A 25,083-nucleotide genomic window follows, 5' to 3' on the forward strand; every position below is an offset into this window, starting at 1 on the left:
AAACGTGACAGTTTGGAATAGGCAAACATATGAGGACTACGGCAGACGTTTAATATATAGCATGGAGAAGTGAAGTTGTACTTATAATATAGAAATAATTTTCAATTATTTTAATGAATGAAGATAAGATTTAGTTCAAATAATATCGGAAGAAATATTTACATTTTATATTTATTTGTCGAAAAATACGTAAATGTATAATAAATAGTGGAAAAAGACATTTTTTTTAGAAGACTTTTTACTACCACACATATCATTTATATCTTATCCTTATCCATATCATTTCTTTTATATCACAAAATCTTCATTCTCTACCTAATATCAAAGCCAATCATATTTCAGCAAGCACATCCATAGCAAAAGGTAAGTATTTAGATTTTTATTTTCATATTTATACAAGTGAAATTTTAAAGTTGGGGGGGGGGGGGGGGGGGACCGGGGGGGGGGGGTGTTAAAGGAGGGGCTTTCATTTAAGAGGGTCAGGTGCACGGAGGTCACAACCTCCATGCACGGAGGTTCGAAAGGGGGGAGGTTTTTGAATTTGTATTTTTTCTGCTGTTCATGTATTTTTGAATTTGTATAAATATTATTTCGCTACTTGTTTAGAATTGTTAAATTTGTTTACAAATAGTTTATTTTCAAATTATTTATGCAGATGTCTTTGGAATATATACTGTCTCCAAATCAATGATTTTCTGCTACTATTACTCAATATCAAAGTCGAGAATATCTTAAAGACTTTATAGATTTTATAGATACAAATCAACAATATTCTATAATGTGTAGTAATTTTTATAGATTTTTTTCTGGAATTATTTATAGAGAAGAGGAAGAGCTATTTAGTAGTGGATTAATACATGAATTCGTAATGCGGCTTGTTGACTGTGGTAAAAATAACGAAGTATGGGTAAAATTACATGATCGTATTGCTAGATTTGGTATGCAAGAATTTTGTCTTATCACTGGATTACCTTATCATGAACCGGTTATGGAGATTGATCATAGCAACAATCGTCTTAGAAATCATTATTTCAATGGTAGTCAAAAAATTAGCATGAAAATGCTATTTGAAGTTTTCCATGAATGTGAATACTTAGTAGATAAATTTAAGTTGGGATTAGTTATGTTGGTGGAATGTGTTATAAAATCAGTTGGAAGAATTATTGATTACAAAACTCTTGGTATGGTCGAGCATCTTGATGAATTTCTTGGATATCCTTGGGGTTCAAAAAGATTTTTTATTTTGTTAAATTCACTACAAGAATCACAATTACAAAGAGCGAAAAGAGTGCAACGGAACAAACAAATAGATTGTAAGTATGCATTACGAGGGTATCCACTTGCATTTCAGGTATTTTATTAATATTTTTTTGTTGACTTCATTTATTTGTAAGAGAAAAGTAATTGTAATTTGTAATTGCGATACAGTATTGGATTTATGAGGCATTTCCAGAAATTGGAAAAAAATTTGGATGGCGTCGATACAAAATAGCACAGAGTCCATGAATGTATAAGTGGAGTTCTAATAAACTGCTGACTTAAAAAATGATTAAGCATTTTTTGGCTACTCCAGAGGTACGATTTCTTTTAATGAATATATAACTACATTTGTGTTTAGTTATTTAAAAACAAAATGAAAAAAATATTTTGATAATTTATTAAAATTACAGATTCAGGTTATTTCAACGTTACATCCTACGGAGGAAGAATTAGAGACATTTTGGTATATAAATATTTCATTGCTAGCTGATAATGAACATCGTGTATTAGATGACATCGTCGGTGGAGAATTAGACAATGTGGCACAACAAATCCCAGGTGATACTTTTGAGCAAGAAAGGGACAATATATATGTGCCAAGGACGACCATTCCTAGTACGTCAAGAACTTCACGAGTAGCAGGGCCTAATTTTGGATCTAGCAGTTCTAATTATGTAAACTGAAGACCGGATGATAAAACTACTTGGTGTCCAGAAGCAAGACATCATAAAAGAGGTGTTTGATATATGTGGCAACTTGAGAACAGAAGTTTATGACAATCAAAGACAGTTATTCGAACAGCACCAAAAATGGTAGGAGGATTATATGCATTCCTACATGGATAATTCATTATCAAGTTTTTTTAACACACATTTGGAGAAAGAGGAACAATTATTCCAACAACAACAAAAATGGCAAGAAGACCATTATCAGACCATGCACTCTTATGTAGATACCAGTTTAGATTCCATGCGATATTATGTCGATGAACAAAATAAGAATACGCTGCAGAAATTATCTGAATGAAAATCAGACATGGAAGCCATTATTAGTTGTACGCAAGAAGACATTCCTATCGGTACATGTCCAATTCTCGATGATCGACCGAAGGATGCATCAACGTCTCAACAAGTTGAAAGTTCTGAATCATCACAACGAGAGAAGAAAATTAAGGGAAAACAAATACAATATTTGTCGTCTAGAAGACGTTCTTTGGAAGACTATTCTATACAAAAATACTCGACTCTTAGAAACTGGATAGCGGAGAACGAATCAATGTTAGAAAGATGATTTTTTTATTATTGGTTTAAATACTACAATTTTATTTTGATTTATTCAACTCTAATTTTAATTATGTTATGCAGTGCATATTTGGAAGATGCCATTGGGAACGTCTATGGAAGAGATTGGTTGAAAACTTTATTGGATAAAACAAAAGATATAAATATTGTGGTCAGTACTGCTTATTCATAAAAAATAATTTTATTTCATACTTAACATATTTGATTTTTATCAATATATTCCACCAGGCAATTGAATTGGTGCTGAAGTTGTTGAGACGATTAATTATTAATGGTTGCACCCGTGTGTCTAAAGAATATGAAATCATGGACTTCCAATTTGAAAATGAGTGTGCCAATATGATGATTTGGCAAAGGGATTTTTAGGCGGGAAATAAAGAAGGTAAACCAGATGGAACTCTTCTGAACAAATATGTGAACGACAAAATGTCTGTAGAGAGCCGTCCATGGGTAGAGTGTAAGTACTTATTAATTCCATGTTCATTTCCCGAAAATACTTCGTACCTTTTTTGGTCAATATTCCAAAGTGGAAATTCCAGATATACGATTGCAGCCACAACGAGCATACACCGGATCAAGTAAAGGCACATGCAAACGTGACAGTTAACGTGATTAATTCTTTACTGTTCGACAAAGATTTTGCAGAGAGACGGGATATAAGCAAACATAGAAATAAAGAAATGAAGCTAGAAATTATACCATATCTACCCTGTGCAAACAACGGGTAAGCATCGAAAATAATTCCTGTTTAATATAATAGATATTTATTCGTAAGTACTAATTACAAAAAAAAAAAAAAATTATTACAGGCCGAACTATGGAGTTTTCGTGCTTTAATATATAGAATGCTTTGTTCTAGGATTTTCGATAGAATCGGTTTCACCAGACAGGATGGTTATATATAGACGAAAAATTGCCGTTGATATTTTTAGTAATGAATATTTACTTTATCCACGTCTGTCTTCGTAATTGTAATAGAGTAATTGAATGTCGTCATTTAATCACTGTAAAAAATGTATTTTATTCAAGTGTTATGTAATTTTTTTAGCCACTATTGGATATGTTCAGAATCCCTAACATTCATGTTGAAATTATGAAAGGAAATGAAAATAAACTGTTAAAATTACATAAAAATCAAAATGACATGACACTAAATTATTTTTTGACCTATATGTTGCTTTGAGAATTTTAATTTTTTTTAATCTTAATGAAATAAAGGAAACAAAAATCGGTCTATAGGCTATTTTTGTACATTTTATAAATTAAATTAATCTTATTATTAGTTGTGTTTTTTTAGTTACACGTAACTTTTAATATATTAGATAGAAATAGAGAATTAATTTCTTTGTAAGAAGAGAAATGATTTAAATACATATTTTCTCTACTGCAATAAATGTTTGATAGTTGATAGCTTGAAAAAGTAGAGAAGAAAGATTGTGTGTCAGATTCAAACTAATGGACAAGGAAATGCAAGTCGGAGATGACAGTACACTAAATTCAAAGTGATGGATAGTGGAGATGACAACACACTGAAATGGCGTATGATTAATTGGCTGTTGGCAAGCTCAACTCGAAAACAGTTGAACGTGTACTTTTTCTCCATTTTTCATATTATCAACTTTGAATTAGATTATATAAAATTAGTAATAAGATTTTTGTAAAAAACTTTTTAGGAAAGCGATTCTTTATTTTTAAAATATTAAAACTTTTTTATAACTAAAAAAGTAATTTCGTTTTTCAAACAAGATTATGAAAAACAAAAAATACTAATAACGAAATTAAATTTATTTATAAAACGTAAAAATACTTATAAGTATAAAATTCACATAAAGTTATTTTGAAGAAAAAATGAATTTTTTTTTTGTAAAGGCTATGTACAGGTTAAATATTCGAATGTATTTCATTTATTTAATTAAATATAAATATTTACGTATTCTTCTTTTTTTGAAATCAAAATTTTAAAATAGTATAAATTCTGATAATTGTTTTTAGCTTATACTTGTAAAAAATTACTTATAAGTAAAAAAAATTGAACGTTATATTTCTGAAGTATAAATATTTAAATATATTTTATTTTTTAAATTAAATAGTGATAAGAAAATTACACTATCTCCAATGTAAAGAGTGACTTATAAGAAAGAAATTATTTCAGTTTATTTAAAAGTTAAAAAAAAAAACTTATAATTGTAAAAGATACTTACAGTAAAAAATTGAATATAAATATTTGTAAGTAAATATTCAGATATATTTCATTTTGCAAATAGAATATTTTGAATAAAGTATTAATAACAAAAAAATGAATAAAAAAGAAGATACATCACTTCAATGACTTTAGATAATATAAAAAAAAAATTGAATAAAAAAGAAGAATTAAACACAGAATTTTCACAAATATTTATTTTCATATGAATTTAGATAGTATAGAATTTGTTGTTTGTTTTCAACATACTTTGCACAAACACAGTTTCGTATACAAAATAAAATTCAGGTAATTTTTTTTATTTACACTTTGTGTCTTTTGAAATTAATATATTCTTTTTTCAGGTAATTTTTTCTTTTCTATTCTCTCTCTCTTCCAGCCTTCACGTCCACTCATTAAATTAAAAAAATGGTGCTTTGACTTTTATACCCTTTTCATTTGATTTAAATGCAATCCACGTGTTTATTTAACAGAAGGAACAAATGAAATGAATAGAAAGGACCAACTTCGCAAAAAAAGGTTGAAAGAGGGTTGTAAATGCTAAATTTAAAACGATAGGGACGATTTCACAATGAATGCAAACGATATGAATGTTTTGTGCCAATTACCCTAAATTTTCGCTATTTAATTTTATCTCTAGACTTCTTTCAGTATGAATATTGAAATATATATTGTTATTGAAACTATATTTTAATAAACAGATTAATATATCTAGAGTTTCAAAAATAATTTGGAAGTAAATAAAGTAAAAACGAAAATGTATAATCGTAAAAAGAACTTATATTATGTAAAAAAAGAAAAAATCTCAATAAATTTTTTTTTCTTGTATTTTTTTTAAAGAACGAGAATAGTTATTTTCAATAATATAATTCATCTACTTTTGTAACTCGTGAACCTGTTTTAATAAGAATTTATCTATTTTTAGTACTTCTTGTCAAATCGACCCTCTTTATTGACCAAGATCGCCCCATCTTTGTTTGATTTCTGAACATATATTTTGGCATTATAACACGTTTTCGTGAAATTCAATGAGATCTACAGCCTTTGAGTCATGTAATTCAGACATTGTTGCCGTGTCAGTGGAGGGTGTAGTCATTAATGCAGCATAGAATTATGATCTTACCCCCTTCTTTGTCCCATGTAGTAAAAAAATAAGAGATTTCTTTGTTCTCGGCCAAAAGTTGGCTTTGAAAAAGGGAAATGGACCCCCACGAAAAAAAAGGTTGAATAATGTAAATGTATGTGAAAAATAGTGCACTGGATTATTCTATGTAACAATAAGAGTACATGTATGGCACATGGGATCCGTCCTCTTTTAAAATGTGGCAAATAAATTGTCCTCTTTCAAAATGAGGCAAATAATATTTTCACAGGGGGCTAAATGAATAAGAACGAAAAGTACATTTTTCTAGCCTATATAATTATGTGTTTTCAATATTTACTTACAAGAATTTTTAGCCTTCCAAATTTGCATATCTTACTCCAGAATTGTTTCTGCTTCATTGAAACAGGTCTTTATCTATTTACCCTCTTATATTTTACGTCTTATATTTTAATTCTATAGTTTTAAGTTATAACTTATTCGAACATCGATTGATTTGTACGAAAAAATTTACAGATGCACACAATCTCTTATTCCTTTCATTAAAATGTTATAAAAACTTTTTCAATCATTCATATGAAAAAAATATGCACATATTATCGCTGTAAAAATTGTACTACTGCAGTGCTTCAAAATGGATGTTCCACGTCGTTTTTACATAACTATCAGTAATTCCCTCAATCACGGCATCAATCTGGTTAGTCATACAATATTATTATTTTTTGGATGGAATGAATTTTTCTCATATTTTACTTATAGTTTTCGTCCATATATATTTGTTTATGGATGATTCCTAGAGCGTTTGTGAAAGATTGGAGACATGAATTCGGTGATACAGTACGTGTAATTGAGTACGATGGTATAATTGCGAAAATAAAATTAGAAACAGTTAATGAGAAATTTTATTTAACTAATGGATGCGAGCAATTTTTCGATCATCACAATTTACACGATGGTTATTGCCTAATATTTGAATATACCGAAAATTGGACATTTAACGTGATCATAATGGATGATTCTGAGCTAGAAGTGAAATATGAGTCGGACGTCTCCGAAGAAGGTGAAGAAAGCAACAATTCGAATATGGATAATCCTGTATTCGAAGTAAAGTTAACACCCAGTAAATATGGCCATCGAAAAATTGTAATTTTCCTTTTGAATAAATATTTTCATTCTATAGTTGTACTAAATCTATAATTATGACCTCAAGACTAATAATTCACTCATGGCATTGCAGTATATACCGGGAAGATTTGCCAGCCAACATTTGCCAAAATTCGTGCATAGTGTTAAAATTGACAACTTTTTACACCAAAATTGGGATATGACCACAAATTTAAGGCCAAATGGTGTGGTACGATGTTTCACTATAGGATGGACACATTTTCTCTCCATGAGGGAATTAGAAATGGGTGATACATGCGTATTTGAACTACTGAACAACGAACCTCCGAAATTTTTAGTGTACAAAAAAAATCACAGTTATGGAAGTTTGACAAGACTATGAGATTTTTTCATTTTAACTTGTTTTTCGTTTTGGCTATTTTTGTATGCAATCATAATGTTTTACCACAAATTTTATGTCCATCTAATTTATTACTATCTAATCTTATTGGATTTACTTTATTTTCGTACTTATATATTTTAGTAACATTTAAATAACTTTTAATTTTACAATAATGAAGAGAGTCCTAGTTATATTAATAATTAGGAAACTAATTTAAAAGGTATTAAAATTATAAAGGCTAATTTAAAAGGAATTAAAATAATAAAACACTATAAACCTAGTAAATACGTCCAAAACTATTATGAAATATGGAAAGAAATATTAAAAAAAACTTAATTGAATAAAGGGACAAATGGCAAGGGATCCCAACAAACTGTCAACCAAATAGACTCCTATTCACTTTGGTGAGTGGCCGAAATTTTGGAAAAAATTCTACTCCAGATGCATTGCGATCACATGGTATATGTTAATGCGGTCACATGGTTGTGTGTATTCCTGCCGCTGAGTTCCCTATAACCGTCTGTGCGACTGCATGAGTGGTTATGCGTTGCAGTTGCTTGTATGTAAGTTACAGCCATTCCATTTCTTGTTCAAGCCAAGGTGCTTTACTCTGTTCCATGTTAATCCACATTGTTCCAGCTTGCTATAGCTTCCATTTCCAACTTGGCCGTTAAACTTTCCTAAAGATATTTCATTTAAAGTCGATATAGTAGCCTCAATTAAAAATTAAAGTCCAAGTCGAAATTATCCACAATTTATTTAATTAATAAGTGTAGTCTTAGAAGTTTAATTACAACTACAATTAAGTTTACAACTTTCGTAGCAACTAAAATAAAATTCAAGACTTTATAATAGTTGTAATTAAGTCCAAAACTTTCCTAGTAATTATAATAAAAAATCAATTTTTTTTTTGTAATTATGTCACATTACTTTGAAGGGTTATGACAAGGACCTAAGATATATTGATATATGCTTTAATAATTAGATTATGTCAAGTCGATTATCGATTACCCAATCTAATTTTAGCTTTTTTTTCACTAAAAACAAAAGACTGCACTATCTATGTAAAATCACAGATTAGCCAATAAATTAGGAATATTTTTCCTCTTACCTGTTGTGCATGTATTTTTTCTTCGTCCGAGATTCGATAAATAAATATGGGCACAATGGCATATTGCGCATCTAATTATTCTCAATAAGTTAAGTTTCATTTTCAGTGTGATGACACTTGTGATAGAGGATGAAAACAAACATGTCTCTTTCTTGCAGGGAAAAGATAAATGCCAAAAAAAGAAAGAATCTTACAAAATAATAAATGCCAAATGAAATTAATATTAGTAACTATTTCACCAACCTACTTTATTTCTTCACCTCAAATTCATAACTCATTTTTCATCTACATCTTCAATTCATTCTTCTCAAATCTCAAACTAATTACAGTGTGGAATTAAGCAAAAATTTTAAGGTAAGTTGATTTTTATGAATAATGTTATTTATATGAATAATTGTGGAAGAAAGGTGAAGTTTGTGTCGAAAATGAAGTTGATGGTGTGGGAAGTAAGTGGGGGAGTGCCCGCACGCTGTGGTGTGGGAGTCCCCGCCCGCAATACCGGTGCGGGGACTCCTCGCACGAATCTGTGCGGGGACCCCCACACAGTTGTCGTGCGGGGACTCCCCTCACATGCTCTTTTTTCTTTCTTTTTTTAAAGTTAAATTATAATGTTTTTTTATATAAATTGGAGACAAAATCTTAGAATTAGAAATATATATTAAATCTGATAATTGATATGCATTGACAGTAATTTTTTTCTAGCTTACATGATATATATGATATATACTTATAAGAAATCACCAAGATATGTTGGTATATGTTATGACACTTTTCATTTCTATTTGTGCAGATGTCTCTAGATTATATACTGTCACCAAACCAATGATTTTCTGGTACTATCACTCAATACCCCAATTACCAATATGTAAAAGATTGTATAGCGTTGCTTCAAGCAGATGAACAATCACTTTTAATCTCTAGCGATAGCAATTTTTATGGATTTCTTTATGGATTTATGTATAGAGATGAAGAGCAACAATTCAGCAGTAAATCAATACATGAATTTATAATGAGGTTTGTTGACTGTGGTAAAAAGAATGAGGTGTGGGTGAGGTTGGACGATCATTTTGCTCGTTTTGGCTTGCAAGAATTTTGTCTAATCACAGGATTACCTTGTCATGAACAATCTGTTAATCTTGATCCTAACAATTCTCGACTTAGAGATCAATATTTTGAAGACAAAAAAAGAATTAACATGAGAATGCTTTACGATGCATTCCAATTGTGTGAACATCCAGAGGATAAATCAAAATTGGGATTGGTGATGTTGGTAGAATGTGTTTTGACACCAACGGATAGCTATATTGATTACAAAACTTTAGGCATGGTTGAGTAGCTAAATGATTTTTTGCTGTATCCTTGGGGCCGTAAGGCATACTTTGTTTTGTTGAAGTCGTTACAACAATCACATATTGAAAGAATACAAAGAATACAACAGTCTGGACAAAATGAATGTAAATATATACTACATGGGTATCCCCTTGCCTTTCAGTTAATTTTTTTAATTTATTTACTTTATATTTTTATTTTATACATATTTAGTATTGATTTTGAATTCTCTGTTGTAGTTTGGATATATGAAGCATTTCCTCAAATTGGAGACAAATTTGGATGACGTATGTATAAAACATTACAGGCTCCAAGAATGCATAGATGGAAGCCAAAAAAAATATTGAGTGAGAGAAGAGTAAAGCAATTTTTCACTACACAAGAGGTACGATAAATTTAAATATACATTTGACTATCAATTATCTAATTATTTAATAGTGGGAGAGGAAAGTATTATAATTTTTTATTATATTTGTAGATTGAAGTACTTGCAGTGTTAGCACCCACTGAAAAAGAATTGAAAAAAAAAATTGGTATATGACTTTATCATTACCAACTGATAACCAACATGCTATTTTAGATGGCATCGTTGGTAGAGAATTTGAGAATGCACATCAACAAATTCCAGAACGTATGGACGAGGAACAAACAGGTGTTGCTGGTAGTTTAATAGCGAAGATTTCAATTGGACTTCAAGAGTCTGATTGTTCTTCTTTTGATTTCAACTATGTAAGAAGAGAAGAAATGGAAGAAATGTTCAGTATGTATAGGCAGCATGTAGTGTTAGATATGTCTGGCTTATGTCATAATCTGAAGACAGACATAGTTAATGAATCAAGAATACAGGAATCAGACTCTCTTCAAAACTAGAGACAAATATTTGCACAACATCAGAAATGATACGAAGATGAACACGAGGGTTTGGGCTTCCAATCTAGCATGCATTCCCATCATACTACTCAAGAAACAAAAGAACAAGATGCTCGTTATCAAGCATTTCTTGATCAGCAGAAAAAAATGTTTCAAAAACAACAGAAATGACATGAACAGCAGTATCAAGGAATGCTTCAACAACAACAAAAATGGCATGAAGATCAGTATCTGGGAATGCAGTCTTATATAAACAACAATTTTAATTCCATGCAGTCTTTTATGGACAGCAATTTTGCTTCAATGGCCATGTACATTGACGACAAAAACTAAAATGTGATGAATCGATTAGATGATTTGGAATCAAAACTGGAAGTTATTGCTTGTTCACAACTGCAGGATGTTCCTGGTTCTAGTAGTGGCCAGAAAGCACCATTTCAACAAATTTCATCGGTGGGAACATCCAGAAAAGAAAAGAAAAATAAGAAAATAAAGTATTCAGGTTATCTGTTAGAAAACTATCTTATGGAAATATATACAACAATAAGAGAGTGGGTGGTGCGGAATCCATTTAGGTAAGAAATTTGATTATATTAATTGTATTACATCGATTTAGTATTAATTTAACTTACAATATATACATATAGTGCATACTGGAAGATTGTAGGAACTGACAACTTATATGGAAGAGATATACTAAAAACTATAATGGATGCAACCAAAGATATCCATATTGCGGTTAGTGAAGTTTATAACTCTGGCTTAATTAATTTTATTATGCTTAACATATCTAATTTATTTCTATTAATTGTATTAGCATATAGAAATGGAATTAAAGCTATTGAGAGAGTTGATCAATGAAGGTTGCAGTCTTGTTTCCAAAGAATATGTAATTCTGGACTTCAAATTTGAACATGAATGTGCTGCCCAATTGATGTGGCAACATAATGTAATGGCAGAATGTTTTAGCCATTCTCAAAAGGATTTATTAACTGTGACTTTACAACTATACATGAATGGTGATTTGTCGGTGGGTGGGCGTTCATGGATAGCTTGCAACTATTTATTAATTTCGTGTTCATATGCGGGAAAAAATTGGCATCTCTGTTTTGTTAATTTTCTGGAATGGAAAGTTCAAATATATGATTGTAGTGAGGAGTCTCATACACCAGAAGAAATCAGGGAACAAATAAAGTCATTAGTTGAAATAGTCCAAATTTCATTGAATTTCAGCAATTTTTTTTCTAGGAGACCGGATTTAAGGAAGCATAGAAATAAAATGCTCAATTTGAAAATTATACCTTACATACCTTGCGCAAATAACAGGTATGTATTTAATGCATTTAAATTGAAAACATTTATTCTTTCTCGATTTATGATTTTACCCTTTTACTATTTATTTTGTCTAACAGAAAACAATTATTTCATACAGGGCAAATTCTCCAATATTTTTACTCAAATACATAGAATGTTTTTTTAGACTATCCATTAGAAACAGTTCAAGCAGACAGGATGAGTATATATAGAAGAAAGATTTTAGTAGACATTTGTTATAATCAATATTTTCTACATCTCCGTAGTTCCTGATTAGTTTTTTTTATTGTAAATGTGAAGAATTTGTAATATGTAAACAATTTGAAATTAGCTTAATGTTATTTTTGGTGCAACTACATAAATTCAAAATTTAAAAGTGAAAAATTGTGCGCGAATATTTTAGTTGTTTATTTGTTTTGAATAAAGTAAATGAAAGACAATATTTTAGTTTTTGATTGTAAATGCGAAAAATTTGTAATATATAAATAATTTGAAATTAGCTTAAGGTTATTTTTGGTGTAATACGTAAATTCAAAATTTAAAAGTGAAAAATTGTGCATGGATATTTTAGCTGTTTATTTGATTTGAATAAAGTAAATGAAAGACAAAGAATAAATAAGAATATACTTTAGGATATATACTTCATTAATGTTGACAATTCACTGCAAAAATATTAAATATATATTCTACTGTCCATAATAAATGGATAGCAATAAATGATGTAAGTAGAATATTATACATACATCATTTGTCAACATTATGGTTGCCAAAATAAAGCAAAATAAAGAAAAACAAAGTTGACAAGAACAAGCCATCTATTTTTTCCCAAACAAAAATATTTCAGTCATTCTTCACTTTATCTTTTGCTTTGGAGCAAACGAATTTATGTCAGAAGTAACATTTGAATTTGAAGCATCATTGGAAGATTTGAAAAGGGCTCTCTTTGCTGGAGGCAGCGGATTTTCCTTAGGCGAGTTTGTATAGATGTTTTTCTTAACATTTTCTTGCCTTTTTTTTACTTAGGGTGTTTCTGTCGTCTAAATTTGTTAAATTTGTCACGGAGATGATGTCAAATCTATAATTTGACGAATTAGGCTCAGTTTGGAATGATCTTAAGTAGAATGCTTGTGGCGTATCCTTCATTTTTTGAAGAATAACTTCAAATTTTGTCTATGAATCCTATATGTCAATGATGTATACTCTATTACTATTATGATGTAAAAAGAAAGGAAAAAATATAGTCTATTGAACTGTCGATGAGATAATTAACTGTTGGATAGACATAAAAATTATACATTATTGGTCAGGAATATCATCAGTAATAAATATTTCATAGACGTATTAGAGTCTTATTGTTATGATATTTTTATAAACCATAAATATTGGAGATTCCCTATTTAATAGTTCAAATACACATGTATCGCCAATTTGTAGCTGTTTGTCTGTGAAAAAATCTGTCCAACCTACACTAAGCCGGTGCATTACACCATTTTCTCTTGAATTTGTGGTGATATCTTAGTAGTGAAGTAAAGAGTCGAGGATTTGAAAATTTTGCACATGTCTTGGCAAATGGTGTTTTGCAAACCTTCCTGGTATAGACTGAAAAATACGGATTAATGATTTACTAATATTAAGAATGATGTGGAATAGGTAAATACAAAATGACGTATTAAAAATAACACCTACAATTTCTCGATGGTTGTTATGATCCAGCGTAAGTTTTATTTCAAACGCAGGATTATCCATATTTTGAAATCGTCGTCGTCTACTTCATAATTTGAGTCATATGTAATCTCTGCTCTAGAATGATCAAATATCCTCATATTCAACATTGAATTTTCATTAGATTCAAATACTACAACATAACCATCCTATAAGTTATGATGATCGAAAAATTCTTCCCAACCATTAGCCAGATATATTTCTCCGTCAATTCTTTATAACTGTACTGTGATGATTATACCATCATATGCAGTTAATCGTAGTGTGTTACCTAATTCTGGTTCCCAATAATTAATAAAAGATGTAGGAAGCATCTACAAATACGAAAAAATATATAAGTTGTACATTAATATTAATAAAAGATTTTAAAAAATCTGGAAAAAGAAATTATTATATAACTTACGAAACGAATGTTATGATTTAGTGAAATATTGATGATTTTAGAGAAGCTATTTGGCACATCCATTTTTGTGTCTACTAAATTTAGAAAGAATTACATACATCATATAATTTAAAACACAATTAAATATTGAAAATTAGACATTATATAAAATTAAAAATCTATCTAAAAAGTAAGAAAAAAAGAATAGACAAGACCTGAATTTTTTGAGCAAAGTTGGGCTGGTGTAACTGGCAGATAAAAATATTTAAATTTTTTTGGTAAGAACAAATGGTATGTGAAGGTATTTAAGCTAAAGAAATGTACGTTACTTTTTCCAATGATTTAACGAGAGGTTCACATGTAGAATAGACAAAGTATTCCCACAGTTGTAGAAATAGACATAATATGTGCAGTGGTTTTGGCTTCTTACTGGATTCTCGTGACTCTGCAAGATTTGTAATGTTTTGCAAGATTTTGTGGGAACAAAAAATGAAAGAAAGAAATAATACTTTTTTGTTTCTTATATTAATCTTTGACCAAAACAATATATATTTTATTTAAAATTTCATATAGCTCAAAATATTGTTGATAGTATTAGAGAAAGCAATGTAAATGCGGGTATACCCTTCGTGCAAGTGATGTCGTATCCTGCAGATTTGTGTGGCACCACATGGGAGGGGGACATTCCAATGTGCGGGGTAACCGCACTTTGTGAGGGTGTGCCGGCTACCCCGCACAATTATGTGCTGGTGCATGCAGGGTGGCCCGCACAAATGTGGGGAGTTACCCGCTAAAATTGTGTGCTGGTGCATGCAGGGTGGCCCGCACAAATGTGGGGAGTTACCCGCTAAAATTGTGCGGGGTATTATGTGCATTTTTGTGGGGGCTACACTCGCACAAATTTTGCGGCGATGTGCAATGTAGCCCCGCACATTCTCCGTGTGCAAACAGGAAATAAACATTTTCGCACAGCAAGTCAGCACCAAATTCCTGTGAAAGTTGAAAATGGGAGTTTCTTACATTTTGTCAATACTCGAGTCTGGAAGAAAGAAAAAATCGCTTATAATTCTGCGGGTGCGACACACCACACATTTTCTGCGAGCTCACCCTGCACATTTGTACGTGTGTCCATATATATATATATATATATATATAATTATTTTTATTTCTTTTGTTATTAATGATATAGTTTAATGATAGTTTCATAGTTATACTAATTTTCAATTTTATGATTAGTTTTCATTAAACATTATTGTTTTGCTAGTTGTTTATCAACGTGAATTTCAATTTACCATCTTAAAAAGTTTTAACTTTGACAACTATATATAAGAAATCATGTCACTTACAAAATAAGTTTCTGTAGGTATAGATTACTTGAATGAAAATAAATTTAAATAGAAGAAAAAAATAAATACAAGATTTATCAACAAAGCTTGCAACAATAATTGATGTTATCTAGCACCCATAAAGCAAACAAAACACTCTGATGTATATATCATTTTTAATCTAGACAGTTTAAACACTATATGATTTAAAAGAAGAGAATAGTTGTTGCCAAAAACTTCAAAAATATCTCAATCATCATCCGCTCATTTTTTTTCTTTTAGTGTAGAAGAACTTGTGTTATTTATGTCTCCATCACAAGTTATCTTTAAATCTGAAGACTTGAAAGCTTGGTTTGCCTCGGGTAACCAATTTTTGAAGAGTGTGCTCTACTAATTTTCCTATGCACCAACATTTCCTTGACTTTCTTCACATAAATTTGAATGTCCATATACTGTATAAATTACATTGATTTTGATACTCTGAAAAAAAAATATTTTGAAGTAGAATATCATTTATATTTTGAATAACAACTTCAAAATGCTAATTAGTTAGAATTCTTACAAAAATGATCAACTCCATTCCATTCATCAACTTCTAGAATAATCTAACATCTGCATTGTAGTTGAAAAAAAGCATTTCATTTAGCATAGTCGACAGAGAAATCACAGACAAAGAAAGAAATTTCAATAAATCGAACATATACCTATAAAGAGGTGCAGTTGTATGAATGTATGAACGAAAGAACCTCCTTGTACACAACATTTTTAGTACATGAGTTGTGCGTATAATTTTCATTGGACGGTTTGAGTAGAACTTTAATAGATATGCTTGTTTTTGCTCTTAACAGTGCTACATATAATTGACCATGGCAGAAAACTGGTTCTGATAGGTACAAACCCACGAAATCAAGTGTCTGACCCTATGCTTTATTTATTGTTATTGTAAAGCATGGTCTAATTGAGAATTGAGTCCTTTTAAATGGAATCATAGTTCGATCAATTTTAAGAGGTATGAAAGGAATCCTAGGTAAGAAAACTTGTTTTCCACGATATTCACCAGTTGTGATTTCAGCAAGAATGACATTTCTCTCAAATTTTCGATAAGTAAGGCATGTTCCATTGTATAACTCCTCGGAAGGATTGATATTTCGTAATAACATTAGAGAACAATTCATCTTCAATTTCAACTCATGAGGTGGAATACCATTAGGTGTCAAAGTACTCAAGAAATCTTCCTGTAGGCGTTGTTCTAATTTCTCAATTGCTTCATCAAAACTATAGTACGTGAAACTTTGATCAGGAATTTGTTCAAGCAAAAGTCCACTAATGTAGCCAACACATTCATTTGTAGGCGTAAGAATAACACGATTGACCATCGTATATAAATGATTGCCATATGTGTCTTTATTGGGAAACACACATTGTATCAATTTTTTTAAAGACGTAATTTCATCTTCGAATGGTAGAACTATTCTATTTGGTAGCTTAATACAGTTACAAGTATGTTCTTGTTCCGTTCCACCTCCAATTCGAAGTAAGTATTCACAAAAAATGGGATCGGACTTCACTCTCATATTTTCAACTAGTGCTAAATGTACAAAAGAAGGCTACAAATACGAGTAAATCATGCTCGCCTTTATTATGTCTTCTTTGTTTCCCTTAGGTACAACTGGTAGAATCTGTCTAAAATTTCCTCCTAAAACTATTACTTTGCCACCAAAAGGCAAGTTACAATTAGTGATGTCTCTAAGCATTTTGTTTACAGATTCTACAGCACAACGATTTACCATAGGTGTCCCATCCCAAATTATTAGCCTACACATTTTCAGTAAGGTTCCTAATGCCGATTGCTTGCTAATAGGGCACTTGACTTCACCTACCGTTTCTAGAGGGATTTTAAATTTTAAATGAGCAGTTCGACCTTCAGGCAATAAAGATGCAGCCACTCCGGACGATGCAGTTGCTAAAGTTATGAAATGACGATATCTGACACCAGCCAAGAGTGCTCTATATAAAAAAGTTTTTCCTGTCCCACCCGGACCGTCGATAAAAACAATTTCACTTGATTCATCTTGTACTTTTTTCATAATTGTATTATATGCAAATTGTTGTTCTTTATTTAACGTCGCTGCACAACTAAAGTTTCTTTCAATAGCCAATTTCGTTGTTTCCTCTGTAATCATTCTCATCAATCTTTCATCGTTGTCTATATTTACGTTAAATGACACAATTCCATAATCATTTATATTTTTATCAAGTGATTCTGAAATAGAACTTATATCCTCTAAAGCTCGTACTTCGACAACTTCAGCGGACATATTTTCATTTACATAATCATCTATCATATAAGGCTTAAATTTATCCCACAGTAATTTAGGATTATTTGGATTGCACATTGTAGGAAGCGTAGCAAAAAAGATGTTTTAAAGAATAAGGCATTTCGTAAATAATAGCTTCAGATAAACATTCTTCACAACGAGTATCTCCATTTAATAAACTATGGAGTAGCGCAGCTTCACGAAATGTACCAACATTTACCCTATTGAAAGTCCTTAAATCATCAAACGATGTTGGACCTCTAATATGATTAAGAAGAAGATGAAGAAAATATCGTTCTCCTTTAGATGGATTTATCGAGACAATTCGTCCTACAACAATTTGCTTCTTTCTAGGTGTCCATGTTTTGTTAGATGCATTCCAAATAAAATGCGTTGGAAAATCTCGATACAAAAGCGTTCGAGCAAATTCATTTATTATATTTACTCGAAAAAACTCAGTTAACATAGTTTTTCTCGTATTTTCATTCTCAAAAACAGAAGATAGATTGTCTGTATTTTTGTAAGTTACACATTGATGATCTTCAATATGAAGGTGTAAAGCACAAACAGCTGGATATATTTCTGTTAAATTGAAAGCAAAAAATCCTCCACATAGTTTCAGGTGAAGATATTCATCTAGCAGATTGATGAGTAAAAATTTTATCAATGTCTTTGTCTATGTTATTTTGCCGACCAAAAAATTAATACGATCATGTCCTTTGTATACATATTTGTATAAATATTTAACAGCTTTAATAGAAGAACAAACTTCAACATTGATATAACAGTCGAATTTTGCACTTAAATAAGGATTATATGGCACAACCCATTGATTGTCTAACATTTTACCTTTCACTTTAACATAAATACCATTATTACACCGCCTATACATTCAGTACGAATTATCTCCAAACATAGTACTATTACAATAATCTTTTGGATATTTATTTTTACAACAACTATTTTTCTCCATGCATATGTTTTTAGGATTTAGATTTCCACAAGGACTATGCATATTGTGCTTTACAATAACTGAATGAAGATAATGATGTATATTTTTATCAGGAATTTCACAAGATACTATTTTATCAACTTGTTTAGTGAAAGAAATTTTATGGTCACAGTTAAAAATCAACAACAGAAGTGCATGAGGGAGACCTCTTTTTTGAAATTCAATCACGTATATATGAGCTATAACAGGATCAAAAATATTTCTCTTGTATAAATCATTTTTAAGTTCTTCTAATTTTGCTCTAAGTACACGTACAATAAGATCCGATCGATTTTGAACCTCGTCATTATGTTTTAATTCTTGCTTAATTTCTGGCCTATTTGGATTACATGTTATAGTTATAAATAAATCCGATTTTCCATAACGTTGGACAAGAGTCATAGCATCTAAATACCTCCTTAGCACATCTCTAGGTCCACATGTAAATGATTGTGGTAAAACAAATTTCTTTTCAATTTTGTACCCTCTTGTTTCTCCATTATGTATACTGTCTACGATACCTTAATAAAGTTCAGCACGAATTTGTTTCTGATTACTATGAAAATAATCTAATCTGGATGTCTCTATTTTAACATACATATCCACAACATATTGTTGAAAAAGTCTACCAGAGTGAAGCAACACAGGCTTATCAAAAGGCCTAATTTGTAACTTATATGAATAGTGCTCACGACATGATACCTAAGACCGTCTCTTCTTCGTATCCTTTAGCACTACATAAGCGAGAATAAATAAAATTTTATATTTACTTTCAATATCACATTTGTAGAACTATAATAGACACAAGAAAGTATATAAGCAAACCTGTAGCCTCTTTTTCAATAATTTGAGCCGCAGAATTTATTATATTAGGATTAGCAACATTGTCCACAAACTGTGCAATTTGAGAAGATATTTGTTTGTATCTTGGAATGCCTTCATGCTAACCACATTCACCAAATGGAAAGCGCAAAGGCTATTGTAGAGGATCATAACAACCATAATAATAATGAACCCTATGCAAATTACCAGAATGACCATATATAGTAATATCACGAACGCAAATATTTGCATTTTCATCATCATCAACCCATATAGCAGCTACTTGAGATGCTGAAGGAGTATTAAAGACTCTCTGATCGAGTCCTGGATGACATCTTATTTGAATTTTATGCTCATGCAAATTAGTTATATTGCTTAAAGACCTAAAAAATTTACTATACGAATTTACCTTCAATATTTCGATTAGAAGAAATAAAATAGATTCTATCAGGTATTCTGAAGTTTTCATACGATTTTCTAGTTCATTAGCTTTATCATAAAAATATAACTGCATATAATAAGGCGAATTATTATCCGGCATAAGTTGATTTACATAATGATATACTTGTCCCTGAATTCTAAATGTGTAGATACCTTTGTATGCTTTAAACAGTTCTTTATCATACTTCATATCAAATGAAGTGAACGCAAAGTGGTTATTATATGAACGTGCATATTTTTTAAATTCCATAGATACAGGCTCTTTAGATATAAATAAAGTATACAATTCATCCGGTGAATCGGGTATAAAAAGTTCCACCTTTCCATCAGAACAACAAAAACCTTTAGTCTCTCTATACAATTTGAGTGCACCACAATGCTTACAATAAGCACAAGTTGGCAATACATATGCAGTTGCTGGTACACTTAACAAATTAGAGCTTCCATGTAATTCAGAATAAAAAATATTTACCATTTCTTCATTCGAAGTAGATGCCTCAGAATGTATTATATATTCATGTACATAATCAACTTCAGAAGTATTATTTGTAGATAACATAAGATCATTTATTCTTTTACGAAGATCAATACTTACAGTTTCATTTTGATATCTCCTATCCGCCTGCCTTCGATTTTGTTGTTGCCGAATGAAAGGATTATATGATTAACTTGTGCTTTGGGACAAAGTTTGAAGATCAAAATGACTAGACTCTTCATTCATATATTTTTTGTAAAAATCCATGAAAACAATGAACTGACCTCTGATTTCAATAATAGAAGAAGTTATGAATTTAATTAAAAACCAACCAATAATGATAATATTACATTAAACACAGTATAAAATAAATTGACTGAACTCAGATACATATTAGGAAACATTTCGCAAATCAACAATCATCTTCGGGTATGCACGTAAAAAAAGAACTATAAACTAGACGATAACAATTAAACATTCCTATACAAACTGTTGTAATCTTCATTAAACATAAACAATAACTTAAACTTCTCATGTAGATAACGGTAAAGAAAGAAAGACATAGCCAAGTTGTATACATAGAACAAAAAAAATTATGTTACGTTACTTAAATCTAAAAAAAATAGTAAGAAATAAATACATATGAAAGAAAAAAAGAAAAAAATAAAACCTTCATAGCTATATCCAACAAATAAAGAAAAATTTACTTAGATTTTCATGTATATACAAAAAGAATAATATACCTCACATTACGTAGAAAAATATGAGCGAAGCTAAATTTTCATCTGTAGATAGAATAAAAAAATCATATGTTAAATAAATAAAAAAATAAAAAACACAAACGAAAACTAAAATTTCCAAGTACATACCCAAATACAATTGTTACAAATTCCATGATTTTCTTCTCCAAGATCGATATGACAACTACACAAATTTTTTTCGTACAGAAAGAAAGAAGAATATCGAAAGTTTTAAATATGGAAAGTTCTTTCGTAGACGGAAGCTTGAATTTTTTGGAGACAAATCAATCCAATTTGAAGGGAGGAAAGAGACTGGATAACTTGAGAAAGTGATAGATAGTACATTACTTTATATATTTTTTATATCTTCTTTTGTTTATTATATTAAATGAAAAAAGACAAACCATTTGAACCGAACATTTTAAACCAGTTCAATGTAAAAACGTACGTGACAAAAATATCATTTTGAGTTTTTTTTTAAAATATAATAAATACAAATAATTAAAATTGAAATCATTTTAATCGAACAATTTATAAAAAAAAAAAAGAAAAAATTTATACTCGTAAGTAACTTGGAGTAAATTTTCTACTCGTAAGTAACTATTTACATTTTACAAATATATACTTAAAAATCGAAGTTCATATTTTTCACTTATATATATAATGTTCATTTCAAATTTGTTGAGTATAAATATTTAGATATATTTAGTTTATTAAATTAAATATTAATAAAAATATTACACTATAAGTAAAAAAATCAGCTAAAGTTATTTAAAAGTAATTAAAAAATTGTAATGGTAAATATTATTTTTACGTAAAAAAATATAAACTTTAACATTTGTAAGTAAATATTTAAATATATTTAATTGTTTAAAATTAAATATTAATAAAAGAATTTTCAACAAATAAAAAAAAAAAAACGCTTCAATCCTCTGTGCACGGAGGTTTACTACATATCTACATGTTGCATCTTTTTTTTTTTTTAAACTTATATTTTTGTGTTCATTTTTAGGCTCATTACAGGATATCAAACGAAGTCGAAATATTACATTATTAATATCATATTGAAGCACTCGCGACATAGTATTGCACGTCATTAACTGTGCTTGAAACGGCTAATCGTACCAAATGTTACAGGACGTCAAAATAGACATTTTCAAACTACATTTCAAAATTTTCGATAACAAGTTAACTCTAAAAATTTATCGACCATTATACGATAGTTGAATCAATAAATGTTTCATTCTCTCGAAACTTATTTCGAAAAATATATCATAGACACATCGAATTATGTAAATTAATATCGAAAATAGTTAAACGGATATTAAACGTATGTGTAAAAAAATGCGTATAAATAGTTTTTTCTTCAAAAAATCAATTATTTTATTACTATTTATTATTTTTTCGCAACAATTTTCTCAATACAACATTTTGCTCAAGAAAGATTATGTGGTATGAAGTAATTTTTTTCTCCATACACTAAGTGAATATGTTTTTTTTTTTTTTACATTTTATTTACAATAATTTTGTTTATTAATATAATTTTCAAAATTTAAATATATAAGATATGATTGATAGTTAATAACGCTAAAATTAGGAGAAAGAGTATGGTGTGTCGGATTCAAAGCAACGAAGAAATATTACAGTGGACAATAGCGTGTGACAAAATTCATGCAGTATTTTTGAATAACATTTTTCCTGTTGTCAAACCAGTTAAGTGTGAAAAGGAGTGTGACAAAAATGAACAGTAAATCCTCATTCTCTCTTTTATGGTAGTGTAGAAATAAATTGTGAGCTATGAAATTTTTTATTTGTAACTGATAAATTTTTTATTTCGTGATCGAAAAATAATTTGTGATAAATTAATTTGGTAATTTGTAATTAGATTGTATAGAATTGTGATCTTAATATATGTAATTAATTAAATTATTGAAGTTGTATAAATTATTTTTTAAAAAAATTGTTTACTTTGTCGACTTGGCACATAGGAACTTGGATAATTATATTTGAATTGCGGCAACACATATTGGAAGAGAACATCATCTCCAAATTCTATGAAAATGAAGGCGAAGACAGACTTGGAGCTAAAAGTTGCGAATTACACGCTTTCTTATTCTCGAATTGTCTCTTTGTTTGAACTTTAAGAATCCAAGTTAATGTAGTTTCCACCAATGTGATTATAAGTGTTTTCTCTCAAAGAATTGTCCCCAGTCGAATCCTAAAACTCTTCTATAAGTTGGTGTTGTGTGAGGTGTGAGATCTTGGACCAAAATCTAATTCAACTGCCCTTTCTTGCAATTCTTGTACAAGTCCCCTCCTGCTAATAAAATTATATGTTGTTTTTGTTCGAAGTTCGCTCGAGCAAGTAGAGCAAGCCTTATCTAATGCTTTGGCCTCACTCAAGCTAGGCAATGGCATGTTCGAGCGGTCCTAGACTTATTTTTTCCTGTTTACTTGTACTCTCTTGATCTTCAAAATTCGATTATTCACTTTCAATGTTGTTTCACTTCAAAACATGTATTTTTCTGTTTTTATCATCAACACACTTCATGCTCGGAATTTTGTCCTATGACGACGAAATCTCATTCATTTTTAATTTGAACTAGGATTTTTCTACATTGCCAAATGAATTTTACCAGATGCAATTACATAATCCTAGGTAGAAGGAGATAATTTGATAAAAAAGTTGATTGTATTTTAAAAGTTCAATAAGAAAATGACATGTGATATTATGTTCAGAATTCTGTCAACGATTATATTTGAACTAGGAAGTCGATTGATATTTTTGATGTATCTAGTCCACACGTACGACTTAGATATATTGTACTGCTGCTCCCAGGGCACATCTCCAAGTGGTAAAAGGGGAGGGTGGAGAAATCCAGCTTTGCTTGAAGCTGTCGCGTCAAGGGTTCGAATACTGAAATATGGATTTGACTCTTGGGTAAGTACAGGTGTACAAGCAGCCTTCCACCCTGTACCCTTGGAGGCATAACCTGCGATTTACCTCCCTCACGATACTCCAGGACAGGGGCGGTGGGAAACCCCTAAAGTTGGGGTTCAACCTTTTTCTAGATACATTGTACTGCCTCATACTGCCCAAGTCGTTGTTGCTTAATACCAGCAGCGCCAATTGAATTTGTTATTGCCGTATTGCCGATTTAGAAAAACGTGCATTGGCCTTTTCACCGCCTCTTTCTCCACCTCTGACTGACTTTCATGCCTTTCTAGAAAACGAGTACAAGTTTTCCTTTTCCTTCTTTTTTTTTTCTTTTTTTTTTTTTTAGAAAATGTCAAATTTGGACTAATAAATTACTAATAAAGCGTGATTTGACTTTGAGCCGAAGTAATTTTTCATCCAAAAATAATAATTTTTGACAGTTATTTCACTATTTTAGCCATCATTTTTGATTTCTTCATTTACAGATGGAACTAACTTCTATTTTCTCTCTAGCGATCAAAAAATCAATTCTCATAAGAGTGATTCCATGTGTACAGAACAATAATTGCCAAAAGCTTCACAGTACTCTCACATAGAGGTGAGCCACATGTGAATTTTATTGCAAAAAGTAAACCACCCACACCCACTATTGTGTGTTGTCCGTAGAAATTCTGTAAACAATTTTTCTATACATCTAGACCGGTTCTTTTCATAATCAGTACTGAATATACCCTGGATACATAGAGTCAAAGCCTAGCTCTGGAATAAAAATTTAGCACCTACAGTCGCTTTTTGTTTCGGTAAAAATTAAATTTATTGTAAGTATTAATAAAATATGGAGTTAAAAAATTGTGATCCTACGAAATGGGATTGAAAATGAATTTAAAAAATAATTAAATTTTAAAAAATAGGATCAAGCATGAGCTCGTCATTTG

The 25,083-nt window shown here is 30.2% G+C and overlaps 3 protein-coding genes across 3 annotated transcripts; 1 reads left to right on the forward strand and 2 right to left on the reverse strand.

Annotated features, from left to right (window-relative positions):
- Positions 1-564: 564 nt before the first annotated feature.
- Positions 565-2,565, forward strand: LOC111404916. The gene is made up of 2 exons (XM_023033641.1): positions 565-1,575; positions 1,671-2,565. Exons 1-2 carry the CDS (start codon positions 1,546-1,548, stop codon positions 1,941-1,943), a joined length of 303 nt encoding a protein of 100 aa, XP_022889409.1. The 5' UTR covers positions 565-1,545; the 3' UTR covers positions 1,944-2,565.
- Positions 2,566-15,822: 13,257 nt separating this feature from the next.
- LOC111404511 lies at positions 15,823-16,997 on the reverse strand. The gene is made up of 2 exons (XM_023033306.1): positions 16,461-16,997; positions 15,823-15,903 (listed from the first exon to the last, which is right to left on the reverse strand). The coding sequence occupies exons 1-2, from the start codon at positions 16,995-16,997 to the stop codon at positions 15,823-15,825; spliced, it is 618 nt and encodes a 205-aa protein (XP_022889074.1).
- Positions 16,998-17,030: 33 nt separating this feature from the next.
- Positions 17,031-18,633, reverse strand: LOC111404512. Its single transcript, XM_023033307.1, has 3 exons — positions 18,511-18,633; positions 17,889-18,417; positions 17,031-17,761 (listed from the first exon to the last, which is right to left on the reverse strand). Exons 1-3 carry the CDS (start codon positions 18,631-18,633, stop codon positions 17,031-17,033), a joined length of 1,383 nt encoding a protein of 460 aa, XP_022889075.1.
- Between the last annotated feature and the right edge of the window lie 6,450 nt (positions 18,634-25,083).

Source organism: Olea europaea, chromosome 11 (assembly GCF_002742605.1).
Source record: "Olea europaea var. sylvestris chromosome 11, O_europaea_v1, whole genome shotgun sequence".
NCBI classification, from domain to species: domain Eukaryota; kingdom Viridiplantae; phylum Streptophyta; class Magnoliopsida; order Lamiales; family Oleaceae; genus Olea; species Olea europaea.